Source organism: Siniperca chuatsi, linkage group LG15 (genome assembly GCF_020085105.1).
Source record: "Siniperca chuatsi isolate FFG_IHB_CAS linkage group LG15, ASM2008510v1, whole genome shotgun sequence".
In the NCBI taxonomy this organism is placed as follows: domain Eukaryota; kingdom Metazoa; phylum Chordata; class Actinopteri; order Centrarchiformes; family Sinipercidae; genus Siniperca; species Siniperca chuatsi.
In genome coordinates, this window is record NC_058056.1 from 22,371,151 (window position 1) to 22,388,639 (window position 17,489).

General features: G+C 41.7%; 1 protein-coding gene and 1 long non-coding RNA gene across 2 annotated transcripts in view; one reads left to right on the top strand and one right to left on the bottom strand.

The window, feature by feature from the left end:
* Positions 1–156: 156 nt before the first annotated feature.
* Positions 157–17,489, bottom strand: part of LOC122861824 — a 41,540-nt gene continuing 24,207 nt past the window's right edge. Inside the window, exon 3 of the long non-coding RNA XR_006374581.1 lies at positions 157–476. This is a non-coding gene — a long non-coding RNA (uncharacterized LOC122861824). The remainder of the gene's footprint in view (positions 477–17,489) is intronic.
* Positions 4,897–17,437, top strand: hivep2b (HIVEP zinc finger 2b). The gene is made up of 7 exons (XM_044166731.1): positions 4,897–5,092; positions 7,367–11,337; positions 12,067–12,224; positions 12,385–12,560; positions 12,954–13,052; positions 13,135–13,922; positions 14,795–17,437. The coding sequence occupies exons 2-7, from the start codon at positions 7,471–7,473 to the stop codon at positions 15,212–15,214; spliced, it is 5,508 nt and encodes a 1,835-aa protein (XP_044022666.1). The 5' UTR covers positions 4,897–5,092; positions 7,367–7,470; the 3' UTR covers positions 15,215–17,437.

Sequence of the window (17,489 nt, forward strand, 5' to 3'; positions counted from 1 at the left end):
TAACACCCCCCCAGCCGTGCGGGACATTTTAAAGCACGCTGACGGCGCAAAACTGGTCTTTCCCCCCCTACTGTGCACAGACGACCCAGGAAAACAAAATTCCCTGTCATGCATCAGGAAAATGTCGGTGAAATGAAGTTATCTGCATGTTGCACAGTGACTGGTAAGCCTCTGTTCCCCGCTGCTTCACACCGCGCTCATTTTGTGTTTTAAAGCCGTAATTCTGTGCTCCTTCCTCCGCCGAGCCACAATAGCCAAGGGTCTATTTGTCACCTAAGATGGTGAGTCCGGTGCAGAGCAGATCTCTCTGTTGTGTCTGCTCTCTGTTGCACGCCTTTAAGGTGGGAGGTCCCTGTTCTGCAAATGTTCCATGACGTGCAGATAGGGGGTTTGCAGGGGGTTCTTCTCACGTCCGTGCATTTCCCCCCTTCAGCAGGCTATCCCCAGCCTGGGACTCGCACATGGCAGCTGATCCCCTGAACAACAACAAACAACAATAGAAAGATGTGAGGATGCAAATTATGTGTGGACAAATGCACAGTGGATTGGACAGACAATAGAGCTGTATATGACTCATTTTTAACATTTAGCTGACATATTTAGTCAGTGGTTGTATACATGCCAGTGAGCAGATAGCTAAAGCTTAAAGCTGGGATATAATTAACATGTCAAATATGAAGCTTTAACATATGAAGCTAGGGCTGAATACAATGTGATATATTGCATTTAAGTGAAATTGTATCATATGGATTTGATCATATCATGACATAGTTTTATAGTTATGTTGTCCAAATTAATGCTTTTAAGGAAATTGTAATTAAAGACTAATGACAAGACAACTACTAAGACAACTAATAATGTATAGTTAAGGTTTTTTTTCTAATGTAGGGCTGCAAATAATGCTTATTTTCATTATTGATTAATCTGTTGATTATTTTCTTGATTAATCGATTAATCATTTGTGCCATAAAATGTCAAAAAATAGTAAAAAGTGCACAATTTCCAAAAGCCGAAGTTGACATGTTCAAATTGCTTGTTTTGTCCCAAACTCAAGAGTCCCAAACTCAAAGATATAGATATAGATATAGAAGACTAATTGATTCATCTGCATTTTATTTTCTTGAATAAAGGATTAATTGTTTGGATTAATCGTCTGTGAAATGTCAGAAAAATTGTGAAATGGTCACATTTGAGAAGGTGGAACGAGTACATTTTTGGCATTTTCGCTTAAAAAATGACTTAATCGATTATCAAAATAGTTGCTGATTAATTTTCTCTAACTAATCCTTTCAGTTCTAGTCTAATGTAATACATATTGTAGGAGTTAAACAGAGTGCATTGCACTGAACATCAATTTCGCATTTATTTAGCATACATTTGTCATATTGTGATATATGCTTATTGGAAAAATATTGCCAAGTTGCCTAGACCTAAATGAAAGCAGCATTTTATATTATAGACCCAGAGAATATTTGCCTTTCCTTTATGTATAACTTTATGCTAATTTACACTGTAAGTAACTCTTTTAATGTAAGTATAACCTGTAACACTGTATGATCACATAGGCCTACTGTGTGGCTGAAGCCCATTTTCTCCACTCATTTCTGCAGTCTTGGTGCTGTAGTCTGTGGTGGTAATTATATATGTAGACAGGAACTGGGAAACTGCTACAGACATTGGCATAGTTGCCATGGAAACACACAATCATGTCAGATTATTTCCAGGTACTGCTGTGATAATAGCGATAAGTACGCCTGGTTTGAGAGGCCAACTTAAAGAGACGGATAAATGAAACGGTCGATTGATCGAAAAGTGAATCAAGGTGAAGTTTTTTTTTGAATGAATTAACGATGCATCAAGTGAGAAGTGAAGACTTGCAGGGGGGGTTAGGTTTTATACAGTGTTTATTGCTGTTTGTTCAACCTGAAGTGTTCAGTGTCCCCTGTAAGTGATATCTCAGTCAGCCATATGACAGCCACTACAGCCAGCAGGGAGGAAAACCTCATTCCTTCCATTCATAAACATTCCCCCTCTCTCTGTGTGTGTGTGTGTTGTCCCCTCTGTCTCTCTCCCCTCCCATCTGTTTTAGCACTAATATCATTAGAGGCCTGCTAGTAGTCGGGTGCATGTGGAGCATTCAATCACATGCAAATTTGTGGCAGATTTGAGCCGGTCAGCAGAGCCGCGGTGTAGCTTTAGATAGAGGAAATGCCAAGCAGTGTGGAACATCCTGGGGGACAGACCATTATATTTATAGAGATGGGCAACTTGACCTTCACTGCACATTGAGTATCAGCCATTTTAGTGCCGCTCCTCTAGATACTGAATACAGCATAATGGATCTCAGCTGCAGTGCAGTTAGTTAACTTCATCTTCGGCTTGTTAGAGGCTATATCTAATAATAGCTCTCTGCAATTCCATACTGTGGAGGCACTCTGTCAATACACAGTCTTTGCATTCACTGCTTTTTTGGCACACAGTGAGTTGACGTTTTCTAAAGGAAATGCACTGTGAAATTACAGTTTTGCTGCGCAGAAAATAAAGGCTTGCCACTTGGGTAGGATTCTGAACTCAGAGTTGAAGTTCAACTATAAGTCATTTTATAAGTTTAAAGCCTTTGTTCTGCTGTGTAAGCTTTATATTAAGAGTAAGACCTCTGTTAAATATGCCTGATCCATAGCCCAAAGCCAAGGACTCTTATTCACTAAGGCACCCAGTTGTTCTCACCCAATGGCACCAAGTGAAACTGAGGAGGATGGTCAAAGCGGGTGAAGTATTTATAGTTGTGTAAATTATATTGTGTTGAAAGGCCAAAGTTTCACACAAATGACTGAAGTGGAGTGGTCATAAATCCATTAAAATCAGGGGAAAGACCCAGTTTGTTATATTAAGAGGCAAAAAATTGAGAGCAGCTTACAAACAAATTATGATAGAAATGGATTTTGGCAGGTAAGACAGTTTATCAGCTGTTTGGCACGTATCCAACCATCACTTCAAATTAAAAGTCAAGCCAAATTACGTGTTTTGTCATGTGTTCTAGCTGTGGCTGGTCCAGGTGGTGCTCAAGCAGACGATTTAATGTAGGTAGTTTAATTTATAGCAGTCTATGGTAGTTGAATGTAAATCACATAAAAATCTTTATCTGCAAAGTAACTGCACCAGTCAAATACATGTGGTGGAGTAAAAAACTACAATACTTCCCTCTGAAATGTAGTGGCGATAAAGTACAAAGTAATACAAGATGGAAATACTCAAGCAAATTACAAGTACCTCAAAATTGTATATACATACAGTAGCAGCGGTGGAAGAAGTACTCAGATCCTTTACTTAAGTAAAAGTACTCATTAAAATAACCACCGAGTGTTATATGATTATATTGTATATTACTGATTATTACTGATGCTTTAATGCTATGTAACTTTTGAAAAAAAAAAAACATTCATCCTCTTACAAATGAAGTGTTGAATTCATAAGCAATAAATCTTTGCTCAATGTACTCAATTGTAATGCACTACTTAGTCAGTTTGCTGACTTCAATGACTCTTTCCTACTTGTTATGCTACATTTTAGCATTTACCATTATCCTGTAATTGTAGCTTGCGGCTACAGTGACTGCAAAAGTTACATAGTCTTGCTTTAATATGTAAATAGCAATGTAAAGTTGTAGACGGTCACAGTGGAGGTTATTTTAACTACTTTATTCAGTATACTGGTGGTTAGTTCAATCTTTAACAATGTAACATATTTTGTGAGCTAATTATACAGTTTGTAATATATGTAAAATATCTGAAAAGTAACTGTAACTTTAGCTGTCAAATAAATGTGGAGGTGGAATAAAAATGACAACATTTCTCTCCTCTCCGCTGCAGTAAGGACTCAGCCTTGTACATGGGGCGTGCACACTCTACCAGGTGAGCTACCGGCACCCCTCTTATTCCTATCTATTACGCAATTAGTCTCAATTTCAAATATAATATAACTGCATTTACTTGAGGAGAGTTTTCATTTGTAAATAAAATATTACAAACAACATAGAACAATATAGTCTGTGGCTTTGGGCTTATAAAAATAGTACCATTAAAGCATTTCATCTTTGGTAAAATCATGTAACGAGAAAGTATGTATTGAGAAGATTTTCAAAAGTTGTTGCGTTAATGTAGAAGCTGTAATAGCACCATGTCACACTGAACTCATACATCTGATTCACAGGATGAGGTTTGCAGCTGCACATAATCTGCAGCATTGTCCTAGTTTTTGCCGTGTTAATGACACCCTCATCACGACTCTCTCCATTCACAAAGCAAATCCTGTCGTGATGGGAAGAACTGGCTCTGAACAGGCTGTGGGTGTCTCAGAATTCGGAGAACATATCTAATTTTTGCAGCATCCTCACAGCCAGCCACATGCTGTCTTTTCATTGAGTTCCTCTCAATATACAAACTGAATAGGATCACGCTGTAGGAAATGTATATTCAGAGCTGCTGCACCATGTGATTAGTGTCTTTCAAAGCACTTGTCACTTTTGCATTTCTCCTCTGCTCTGCTTATATTCACATGCTCTGTTCAACTGATGTATAGCTGTAGATCATAATAAGTAATGGATGTGTGTACCTGAATGGATGTCTTCATCCAGATCACACAATTCCAGGCTAAAATAAATGACTGAATCTGGGGATGAATGAACTCCGGCTATCTAGAAAGGTGATGTTTAGCTCTTTGCATCATGATATCTGACTCCCCACTTTGTGTGTAGTGTGAGGCAGCTGCTGCTGTGCTTTGAAACACAGTGAGAGAGAGGAAAAGCGTCCTTAAACGTGGGCTGTTGTGTAATCCCTCCCAGGGCCCCTTTGCTATTTTTGTGCCTGGGTCCGCACGTCACGGTTGGGTATTTTCTCTGGTGACTAGCTCGCATCAATAGATCTTCTAATGTACACCCAGTCAGCCAGCAGCTTCATGACTGATGGGACTTTACCTTGCTAATTTATTTCATTATTGTTGCCCAGACATGAGGAGAATGGAGAAATGGACTATGCAGTATGAGGAATGTCACATGTGACTGTCGATATGGGACAGGGGACTATTCAAATGTCAGGTTTGTATGAGGATTATATTTGATATCTGAATGTCAGCGGCTGTATGAGCCTAGGCTTTCTTCCCATCAGACCGTGTGCTTTATGTCATTCTGATCACAGTGAGAGCTGTTGATTGATTCTGCATGCTATGTGCTATGTTGCTGTTAGAGTACCTCAGAGGGGTTTAACATCCAGCTTCTCTGAAGCCGGTCATCTCCTTATGATATTTATGGATTTGTTGTCAGTGTGAGGCTTCATGCCTGTTCCCTTTAATGGCCAACTTAGCCTCTAATGATGTAATGCAGCGGCATAACGATGCTCTCTATAGCCAGCATTTGTTTGCTCATTGTCCTCTCTCGTGTGTGGAAAGCAGTAAGGGATGTGCCCCACTAATGTCTGCTGTTCAAATAAATCTCTCCATTAAGTCATTTCTCCATCCATGCGGACATACTGTACCACAGTCAGCCCACAATCGTCCTGAAACACACCTACTGCCACCCACCTGCCTCCTGTTGTTTCACGTCATTGCTGCTGTGTCATATATTTTTGTAAAGGTTAGTGGTTGTTGCCTGGAGAGAGAGAAATTTGCAGTGAAAGGTCTGCTGGCACAGTCTTTATACACAAAAAAGTCTGAATCTGTTGAGAGACTTGTCAACGAGACTCTGAATATGTCGGCTCTGTTCCCTCTCTATCGTGCCTAGTTCAAAGGTATGCATTGTTTGTGAGGGTCTTATCTCGCTGTCACTCGGCACCCATATTCCCCTTCCCTCCTCTCGTAGCTCACAGAGGATGGAAACTAAGCAATGAGGTCAGAACAACCTTGAAAGGGAGCTCCCTACCGGGCCTCTGAATTTTGTTACCCCCAGGCACCCTACTTAGTTTACCTCTGTAGACCTCCCCATTGAAACATGGATCGTTCCAATCTGAGGCAGCTCTCGCCATCCTTCATATGCCTTCATTATTTTTTCTCTACTCTGCTCTTGATAAAGCCCTCAAATCTGTCTGAAAGCTAATGAACCATAAACAACCAAAAGAGGCAATGGGCAAAAAAAAAGATATATATATACATAAAAGGGTAGATTATCATCCTTATAGCTGCTTTCAAGCATCTCTTGGCATCTCGAGAGTCACCTTGGATTCGTATCCTCTGGTTTATGCCTGAGGAGTGTGTGGTGTGCTAACAAAGAAAGAGAGGGAGTGAAGAGAAAGAGAGTGAGAGTCGGAGGATGTCCTAATTAAGGGGAACTCAGAGGGTTTGAACCAGATAATCTTACATAACCTCGTTAGGGAGGACACAGCATTTGATACTGAGAAGATGGAAATGACGTGCCCTCAGAGACCCATCCCCATGGTATGAGATGAAAGTGTAGTGGCAAAAGCAATTCACTTTAACCACGGGGCTGCAGATGAGTCCGGCATGTTTACGTACAGGACAGTATGTGGTCCCGTGCAGCTCAGTGTGGAGTCGATGACACTAGTAACACAGACAGGTTAAAGGGTTTGAATCCCACGAGAGTCAAGGAACCTGAAGATGTTATGATAAGATCCTGGCATTAGATAAAAGAGTTAAGCAGAACATTTTGGTATTTTATGTAGATATCTCATCAAAAGGGGTGCAGGTAGACTCATCACACTTCATTGCCCATGATCTGACACTTGTGTGTGCTGGCATGCATCAACACACATACCATAAATTATTTTGGCATGCAAACCTCCATTGAAGTTTAGATTTATTTTGTAATAGCCTACAATGTTGAAAAAAAATGAAAAGTTAAATCTGGGATATAGAATGAAGAAAGTACCTGGGTGGTAATTGATTTAATTCTTATTCAGCACACACACACACACACACACAATAAACATATACAACCATTCATGACACACATACTACAGTAAAAGCATGTGTCTTAAATACCTACACACATCTATGCACCTTCACAGGGCTTCAGCATCTCGGCATCTGCCAGGGTTGACATGAGGTACCTTTGATTTTTAAGAGGCTGATAAAGAAACCCCCCCCCCCATTCCTGCTGTGATGGAGATCATAATGAATTTTATACTCCAGTTTTATTAGGAGGACTTTTGGGAAACAGCGTTGATTAGCTCTCACTCTCAAGGAGGGTATTTGAACTCAGATTTAACCGTAAAATTGATTGTTGAGGGTTAACTTTCTTCACATTTTTTTGTCTTGATAACCCTCTAGTACATCTCTATGTGGTACTAGTTTAGATTATTGTTTTTCATACATCCATACTTGAGTTGTCTAATTGTCAATTCTGTCTGATTTCTTTCAGATGACCCTTCCCCGCAGTCAATTCACATGTATGTTAATATCACTACAGTTACATAACAGATAGTGTCCTTGAAAATCAATCCCAAAGAAAGTGACATTGGATTCATGGAGTCACTTGAAACTACTGCAGGGGTGAAAAGCTCCACTGAGGGTCAGGACAGAAATGTTGCACAGAAAAAAGGCACCTCAGAGGCAGCACAGACTAAAAGGAGTCCATCCGTCGAATTGGAAGGCAAGGGGTGGCACCAACAACTGCAAGAAGGTCAGAGCAGAGACACATGTGGTTTCAAAGAAATATCTGACTCAGGGAAATCACTGCAATTAGAAGATCAGCACTCCCAAACCCAGTCCACAAGCCATCAAGACTATGAGGTGTCTTCATATCCACTACAGTCCACAAAACCGTTTCCCATTGGCAGACAGAAAGCTGTAGGCCACTTAGTTTCTGCACAGTCCCCAGGACCTGCATCTCACAGGAAGTCCACCAGTTCACCTGAAGTCCAACAACAGTGCTCCCATTCAGGGATGGATCAGCTGTCAGAAACTGTGTGTAAGGTGGAACAGAAACCACAAAAGCCTGGGAAGTATGTTTGTGATTACTGTGGAAGGGCATGTGCCAAACCCAGCGTGCTTAAGAAACATATTCGCTCACACACTGGGGAACGGCCCTATCCATGTGTCCCCTGCGGATTCTCCTTCAAAACTAAGAGTAATTTATACAAACACAGAAAGTCCCATGCTCACTCGGTCAAAGTTGGAACAGTGCCACTCTCAGAACTTGGTTCGTACAATGCCAACACAGACCAGGGGTCTTTTGAAGGGGAAGGAGAGTTATTCTCTGATGCTGAGCAAAGCACGGACACGGACGAGGACACTCTTAACGACCCGCTGCTGCTGCTGGACTCTCCAGTGGAGGGATCAGATAACACTGCTGTAAAAGTACTAAATCTCATTGCTCAGAAAAAGGGAGCCACGTCGATGTCAGCTCAGGATGGTTCATCCCAGCCCCAAGAAATCAATGCACCTACTGCCGCTGCCGAGGCTAGCCGTGCAATTCAATCTTGCACGATCAAACAGAGGCTTGCACTTCGGCTGTCTGAAAAAAGAAGCAGTGACTCTGACCACAATCTGTCCCTCCCAAGTCAGTCTAGCAAGGGCAGCACGGACTCTGGCTACTTCTCACGCTCCGAGAGTACCGAGCACCAGACTGGTCCTCCGAATACTAACGCAAAGTCCTATCAAGAAATTATGTTCGGGAAGTGTTACAAGCCAAGCCCTAAACAGACAGCAGCTTTTGTGGCTTGTAGCACAGACTCAAGTGAGTATACCGGGAAACGCTCGGAGAAAGGTGTTTCCCGCGTTTTCACCCAAGAAAAAGATACTGTTGAGTCAATCAAAATAAACACAAAGTCATTCACGAGGGAAGAGGTAAAAGAACCCCAATTAGACACTGGCTCTGATGTGGGGCCTCTGATCAGAAGCAACTCAATGCCAACATCCTCAGCAGTGTGTCTGACTATGCCTCAAGCCCTCAGAGGCAGCCACTCATTTGATGAGAGAACAAGCACCGGGGGCATGAGGAGACTCAGGCGGCAAGCTGCTTTCGAACTCTCCCCACATGATGGCCACGCGGACACCGACAGCCATGGAAAGATGATTGAGAGTGGCATTTCACCCTCAGGATTGGAAATGGAAAATTACCCCTCTATGGCATCTAATATGAGCCATCAGAGACATGCAATAGAACTGGCAACACGTAAGCGTCGGAAAGAGAAGAGGGAAGAGGAAGATTTGCCAGTTCAATATGAGGGCCATCATGAACAGTGTGAAGACATGTTTGATTCAAGCAAGGACTATGATTCAAAACAAGCTGCAGCGGGCATTATGGCATTAGGAAAAGGACTTTCTTCAAGTATGCTAACACAGATGGACAGATGTGACATGGACATATCAGTGAGCCTTGAAATGTCTGGTCGAAAAACTTTAGGGAATGTAATTTCTGTTATCCAGCACACAAACTCGATAAACAGGCCTCACTCTGAACTGTTAGAATCATGCAAGTATCATGGACAGAGACAGGAAAGTATTTCTTCATTTCAAGCTATGGAGGCAAGTGAATCATATGAGATGGAAAGGAGTGATAGTAGGCTAAGGCAATCATTTCAAATGGGCCCCAAACTTGTGCGTCAGCCCAACATACAAGTCCCAGAAATTAGGGTCACAGTAGAGCCTGACAGTCCAGAAAAAGCTCCAGAGGTGCAGTTGAAGGAGCCAGAGAAGCACGTGGAGGAGTTTCAGTGGCCTCAAAGGAGTGAAACTTTAGCGCAATTCCCTCCAGAAAAGCTCCCTCCAAAGAAGAAAAGACTACGCTTAGCTGATATCGAGCACTCCTCTGGTGAATCTAGTTTCGAGTCTGCCTGCACCAGTCTCTCCCGCAGCCCGAGCCAAGACAGCAACTTATCTTATAGCTCTACCTTCTCCTTTGACAGGGAGGAGAGCTTGAAGTCAGTCTCTCCAGCTAGGCAGGATGAATTTGGCAAACCGCTAGAGCTCTTAGCTGTGCCAGGGAGTGGGCACTCCCTCTCTGTGCTCAACCAACGTCAACAACATGAAATGAGACGCTCCTCCTCAGAGCAGGCGCCGTGTAACTTGCGCAAGGAGTTCCCAGAGGTGCGCAGCATATCATTTGACTATGGCAGTCTTTCTCCAACATCCAAAGTTAGACACGTGGACATCAGCACTGGCCACTCGGCTGTGAGGGAGAGAAGGAGGGGAAACTTGGTGCGACAGGAGTCACTGAATATGGACACTGAGGCAACACAAGTGTTTCCGCAGTACCTCAGCAGAACCTCCCCTCCATTCACAGCAGTTGCTGTTCTGCCGCAGACTTTGCCAATATTTTCCACCGGGAATACATTTCCCCAGCTGTCACATCCGAGCCTGTTAGTTCCTGTAAGAATACAGACTCATGTGCCATCCTATGGAAGTATCACATACACTTCAGTATCACAGATTTTTGACAATCAGTATGACAGTGTTAGCTCCACTACGTCCACTTCTCAGAATCAAACTTCACGTTTATCTGGAAATCTTGATTCTCATAATGTATTAGCTTATACCAGACCACCTTCGATGCACACCCTCAATGTTGAAGCCCTTGATTTGTCATCAGCTAAGCTCAAGACAGGCATCCCTCTCTCTCTGACCTCCAGAACTATCTCAACCACTAACGCCTCCAGTGGTGGCGCAAACAAACGGATGCTATCCCCTGCCAGCAGCCTGGACCTTTTCATGGAGGTCAAGCAGCAAAAACGTGTGAAGGAGGAAAGAATGTTTGGGCAGATTGTAGAGGAGCTGAGTGCTGTGGAGTTGGGAAAATGTAATTTGAGTGAAGAGAAGGGGCACAGGTCAGAGATGCAGGGTGCATCCACACCTCATACTCAGGATGACTCACATAGGAGTACATTAATCAAACTTCAACAAAAAGTGACAGAGGCCACTGACCACAGACTTGAGTCAGCTATGGAAAGTAGCTCCCTGGAAACCAGCTCACCTCCCTACTCCATGATATCAGTCAGCGAAGTGAAAGAAGTTGGCATGGATAAACGAGTGCAGATGGATATGGTGGCGCAGCTGGTTACCAGTCAAGACCTGATCTCAGACACAGAGCATTCAAGACGGTTATCTCAGTTTCCAAGTCTTCGCACGACGACAGGTGTGAGCTGGTGTTATCTCAACTACACCAAGCCGAGCTGCTCTCACAGCAACGCCCCTTTCTCCTCCGTGTATACCACCTGGTGTGTGAGTTCCCACAACCCGAACCCTCTTGAACTGAGTACCAGTGCTGCTCTGGCTCTACTGCGGTCCAAACAGAGGGGAGACAAAGTTATATACACTGTTGCTGCCATGTGTCAACCTGGCACAGGAAAACTGGTTTCATCCCTCATCCTGTGGAGGCAGACCATGGAAAAGGTGAGAAAAACGATCCCTGATATCTGCATTATTTCTAAAGCAGTCTTAAACATTAAAAAAAAACATTTGCTCTGTACCTTAATAGTAAAGCCCTGGCCCCTATGGTTTTGCTAATATCACTATTACCTATAAAGGAAGTATATTTATGAAGTAAAGCTGCACTGGGTAGTTGTCCACCTTGGTAGCCCTAAATGTATAGGGAGATATAACCATTGGAAATGTAGAAAGTTTGAAGGACTCAGAATTACGGCAAAATTCATGCTTAAATTTTTTTGGCAGAAGGTTCAGCCAGTATTGGCAAGTCTCTGGAAATAATTTGCCTGCTGCTTGTTATGATGTTATAAGCGTTGATTCATCTCTTGTTCTGCATTTACCATTTGCAAAAAAAGATGTATTGGCAGTGAAAATACCAGATTTCATATTCAAATAAATATTATGTGTCTTGGCAATGGGATGCTTTTCTCCATTGCATTAGATTTAGGCTGATAAAATGTATATATTATGACTCAATCATGCCTAGCCTAACTTTCAGAAAATAATAACATGAAAATCAACAAAACAGGAGTTATCTATACTGGGTTTTTCCCCAGCAGCAGCATAATTCATGTTTGCAAAACATGCTGTGTAACACTATGTGCGACATAAAATATTGGAAGCATCAAGTTACGTTGTCGATACGGTGTCCACTTAAAATGGATGTTACACAAAATGTTTGTTCATCTGATTCAGCTGCAGAGGAAACCAGAGCCCAAAGAGGTGGACATCACCTACGGGAAGAAGGTGAAAGACATCAGCTGCAGAGTGAAAACTACCAAGGAGGAGTGGAAAGAGAGGGAGGCTTCCACAACCCAAACAGTGCCAACACGCATTAAGATCTTCGAAGGAGGGTCAGTCAAGATATTAGTTATCATAATACTTGCCATTTCTGCTGACAGCTAGTGCTGCAGCTATATTAGGATATTAGTGCATCTATTGGTCTATGCTCTTTTTACCTATTCAGGACTGTTTTATGTATTTCTTCATTAGAAGACTGTAACTATCTTTCAGGTACAAGTCCAATGAAGACTATGTGTATGTCAGAGGTCGAGGCCGGGGGAAATACATTTGTGAGGAGTGTGGCATTCGCTGTAAGAAGCCGAGCATGCTGAAAAAACACATCAGGACCCATACAGATGTGAGACCGTACATCTGCAGGGTCTGCAACTTTGCTTTTAAAACTAAAGGTGAGCATTCTAATAGACTGGAATGAACAAGACTGACTTTATAGATCATACATACACCACTTACCACAGTATTTAAAACAAATGATAGTCTATCAGTGTTTATTACAAAAAAAATTACAAAAATCTGTGTGCATATCAGATTTTATGAATACCAGTTGCAGCAGCAGCAAACGCTCTGTAGTTTTTGCTGCTATTCAGAGGTACTACAGTGCAAAATCAGCAGCTCAGTAGCTCTCTTGAAACTGAACAGTGTTAACATAAAATTTGGGTGAAAATTTGTTTAAACAAATCTGCTCCTTTAAGAACAAAGGCTGGTATCTTTCAGTGAAAAATGGTAATACCAAAAACTAAAAAGGACAAACCTTACTTGCTACTTGTTTTATGCTTTTACAGGAAACCTGACTAAACATATGAAATCAAAAGCACACATGAAGAAATGTCTTGAACTGGGAGTGTCAGTGACGATGGATGAGACGGAGATACAGGAACATGGTAAAATACTGACATACAGTATGTAATATTCTTGCACATGCATGAATAAATCCAACTAAACTGATGCATTTTTCTTTTTAAGTGGACGATATCCAACAAGAGTCCAAGACAGAGGTGGTGGTCACAACCAAACACCAGTTCTCAGACGCGGAGGACTCTGACGGCATGGATGAAGAAGTTGACGAAATCGATGAAGATGATGACGAGGACGATGAATACGAGGGTGACTCCACACCAAAGTTGCGTTCAAGAAGCACAAGTCCTCAGCCGTGTAGAGTTACTTCTCTGTCAGTCACAGCCACCGCTGCTCTCCACAGCTATTCCCTCACCTCTCTGCCCGATGCCGATGTCCGCCAACAGTCCTCTGGCAGAAGGACGGGCTCGGACCATCGACCTGTCCTTGCAACAGACCAGAGAGAGAAGTCCATGGATGAAGACTCTCTGACTATGCTGTCTCCAGACCAGTCTAGCTTCCTATTTGACCCCTACTCTTCTTGTCTGCTCTCTCCTGGTTGGGAGTCTCCCATCAGGGAGCCCTCCCCTTCACGTCTGCGTTACCCATCCCCGAGGCGAGAACTCTCCCCGCGAGGTCGCTCCTCTCCCAGATGGGATACCTCCCCGCTGAGGCCTGGTTCACCCAGCTTCACACCCATTCAGCATCTCTCCCCAGCCTCAATTGAACGACCCATGTCTCCTGGAACAGAGCTGGCTGGAAAGCGAGAATCCTCAGTCAGAGGCCGGCAGAGAGTTGTGCTGAGGGCCGTTTCACCACGCAGAGGCTCGCACCAACATAAAGGCAGTGGTGATAAAACCAGACACCAGGCAAAGATGGAGATGGCTCAGCAACAAGGAGCCTTTGAAATGGAAATGGTATGTAGCATGATGCATTCTGCACCCACGTCAACTGCACCTCTACCAAATAGGGTTTTAGTACTGTTACCTTCCTAATTGACAGTACTGTCAAAAACGTGCTTACAGATTTGGATGATATTTGGTGGAAAGTTATGCCATGAGCAAAGGACCAAGTGATTTGGTTTTGGTACAGATTCCAAATTTATAAAGGATTTCTGAACACTTTAAGATCAGTTTAGAACATTTTTACTATTTTCTTGTGAACTGCTACAATTAACTGACAGAAAAAAAATGCATCCTATGATTGTCTATCACTATGTGATATTTTCTTTGATATTTTATTTATAAAAATAACAAATTTAAAGGACAAGTTTGGTGATATTCTATATTTTTCTTGTTGTCCCATGAAATGACCAAAACCAACAATGAATTAATTTTACTACAAAGTATTGCCTGTGTAGCTGAAGACTGATATAGCTTATATGTGTCTGTGCCATAGACCTTCATTATTGTCCAGCCTTTTAAAAAAAATGTAGTATATATTTATGACCCAATCTTTAAGGATTGCGTCTTCAGTAGGAAACGGATGGGCTTGGAGCATCACAGCCAGGGTAGGGAAGTTGTTAAGTAAGACATGGACTGACACATTGTTGATTCTGGTCTTTTCATTGGATTTGTAGACAATAACAAAAATATAGAATACAACAAGTGTTATTGTTTAATGGATTGTGTAGTCGTGGCGGGCTATGTGTTCTCCAAGTGCTGTTTTTTACTTAATAATGCTGTATTTCTCACATTTCTGCATTTTTCTAACTGTAATATATTTTCACATGAGAAATGATCTTGGCAATGTTGAAACTGCTCCTAATGCTGCCAATATGTCGTTTCAGGATCAAAGGAGCAGCTTGGCTTCCAGTCTGCCTGGTGCTGCCAGTTCTCATCACCAGAACATCCTCAGCCACCTCCCTCTTCACTCCCAGCAGCAGGCCCACAGTTTGCTCCCCGTCGTTCCTGTTGGAGGGATCCAGATGTTACACTCCCCGCCTTCCTCTAGCACTGATGTCACCTCCTCCTCAGCGCCAAGCCCCCAGAGCAGCGAGGGCCAGCGTTGTAGCAGCAGGGAGGGATCTGTCCACGGGCTTGAGACGGGAGGAGAGGACATCAGAGGCCAGAACCAGCTGTCCTCCCATCAGGCCGCTCAGGAGAAAAGCCTCGACCCTGGCATCAGGGACAGCAGACAGGAGGAGTATGTCCAGACCTGCTTGAAAGCCATCGCCTCGTTGAAGATTACTACAGAGGACCCTCATTGAAACCCCCGTTTTTCTGTCTCCTTGATTTGATTCAGGAACAGATGCCCCCTTGCTACACCTGCAACCTTGTCGTCCTCAGCCTTTTAGGCACATAACCTCATCTTTATCCCATTAGAGGCAATATAATAACACTTCTTCTGGTCTTGCACATACTCCAGACAGCTCCTTTTAAATCTGAGTGGAGCTCAAACCTTCACAGTGAAGAAGAAACCCACCCTGTCTGATGTGCTCTTCTCTTCAGAGACTCTTTGAAATGATTGGACGAACAGCAGGATGTCTTGCAAGGGGAAGAATTATTGGGCGCAGGTGCAATATGGAAAGATATTATGCTAATATGCCTTTGTTTGACATAGTAGTTTGCGTACAATTGCACATAAATTATATTTATGGATTCTGTACAAATGTCCTTAATATATACTCCTTCTTAGATGCATACAAACAGTGTATTTTACTGTATGTGTACTTTTAAAATAGACTGTTGTTTAATGTAATCATATCAAGGTGTGATGCAGTAGTGCAGTAAATAAAGACTATTTATAAGGGGAAAAGTATGTGTATTATGAAACAGTCTGACCAAATTTTAAGTAGACGCTTCTTGTGCAGTTTGGTGCTTCTGATCAAGCGGCAAGGGTCTGTGCCTTTATTTTACTTTTCATCATTTTGTTAGCAGAAGGTTTTTGTTGAATAAGGAAAAATGTCGAGGTACTCTTTATTCACAAGCGTCGGCGCTGTCAGAGAGTTCGCTCAAAGGAAAGCTTTTTTTTGTTCCATCAGTTCTTCTGACAGACGGATGCAGCTTGATTTATGTGAAACAATCTTAAAAAATGGCTCTCATGTTGCATTTTTCTTAATGTTGTGGTTTTTATCTTGGTAAAAATGCATGGGATTTGCTATTGCACAAAAATAGAGGAAGTTAATAGGTAATTATGAATACTGTAAGATGTATTTATATATTAGAACGTGAGCACTTATTGATACTGGTAAATATTTGACTACTATTTATATGGTATATCTGTACTTATGCAGCAGTGATGCAGTTATGCAGTGAGCCACGCTGGCATTGCTTTTGATCTCATGTCTTTGCTATGATTAAACAGCTTTTTTTCCCTCTCTTATACAGATGACCATAAGCATTTATGAGTTTTGACGATGCACTTTCATCCTTTCATCTTTGATGTTTAACTGACTTGGTCAGTAAAAATGGGGCAGTAAAACATGTTATGTTCTCTTGTGGTTTTGAAACATTCCAGTCGTATTTTCACGTTTCCCATTTTGTGAAACATGTTGCACACAGATTCAAGGGGCTATGATGATCAGTCAATAGTGTGTTTTCTTGCATTTTTAAGTGTAACTGGATAAATCAATATCACTTACTGTAAGTAATACTAAAGTAATGATGTTAACAGCGTGAGTTGGTTGACTATTACTGTGCTTCAGCTCAAAATGTAAGTAATCATTCACCAAATGCATTACTTCTTCTCTGTATATATATGTGTATTTTTATGATTTAAACTATTTTTGCAGTGTTGAATTCTGAAAACTTTTTATGCAGATTGTTTGTATCTCTTTAAGAGGTAAAATGTCTGCAGTTGACGTAACGAAGGTTTAATGAGGGCGAAAATAGCACAGTGTTCAGCGCTAACACCGTATCTCATCTTTTTAAAAAGAAGTGTATTCACATCTTCAAGTGGTTATGTTACCAGTTTGAGAATGGATTTCAAAATCAGAAAACACTTTGTTCACTCATGTTTACATAAAAGAATTTTTAAAGGTGCACTGCTTTAATTTTGTGTTTCCCTTTCTGAAGATGTATGTAGCTTTGATTTCATGGTCATGTAATTTTATTTGTTGTGATTAACGGTACAGAATGCTCATAAAATGTGAAGGGAAAGTGAAGCCTTCTATTTGCTTTTGCATACAGTATGTATTCAGATTGTGTTTGTGTTTTGTTTTTATTGTGTATTCATATTTACTGAACTGCATTGTGCCTCTCATGTCTATGAAATTCCCTGTAAAACACACAGAGGACAAATCATTTTACCTCTCAGCTAAGATTTTTTGAGGAAAAAACCTCAGTAGCCAATCCGTTGTTTAGCTATTTGCATCAAAACTGGTTAGTCAGGATGGAGTGCCTCTTTTATGCTATGGGGACTTTATTGTTTGGTGCTCTACTTTTTCAGATTAAATTCAAAATTGTTTTAAAAGAATATACTTCTAACCCAAGGATGTGTGTTGCAGCTTATTTCATGTTAACTTTATTATTCAAAATGACTTA

Bases quoted from the DNA above. Each gene is read 5' to 3' on its own strand.
- hivep2b (XM_044166731.1), top strand. From the start codon at position 7,471: ATGGAGTCACTTGAAACTACTGCAGGGGTGAAAAGCTCCACTGAGGGT. The intron at 12,225-12,384 runs GTCAGTCAAGAT...ACTATCTTTCAG, and splicing joins ATTAAGATCTTCGAAGGAGG to GTACAAGTCCAATGAAGACT. The intron at 13,923-14,794 runs GTATGTAGCATG...ATGTCGTTTCAG, and splicing joins GAGCCTTTGAAATGGAAATG to GATCAAAGGAGCAGCTTGGC.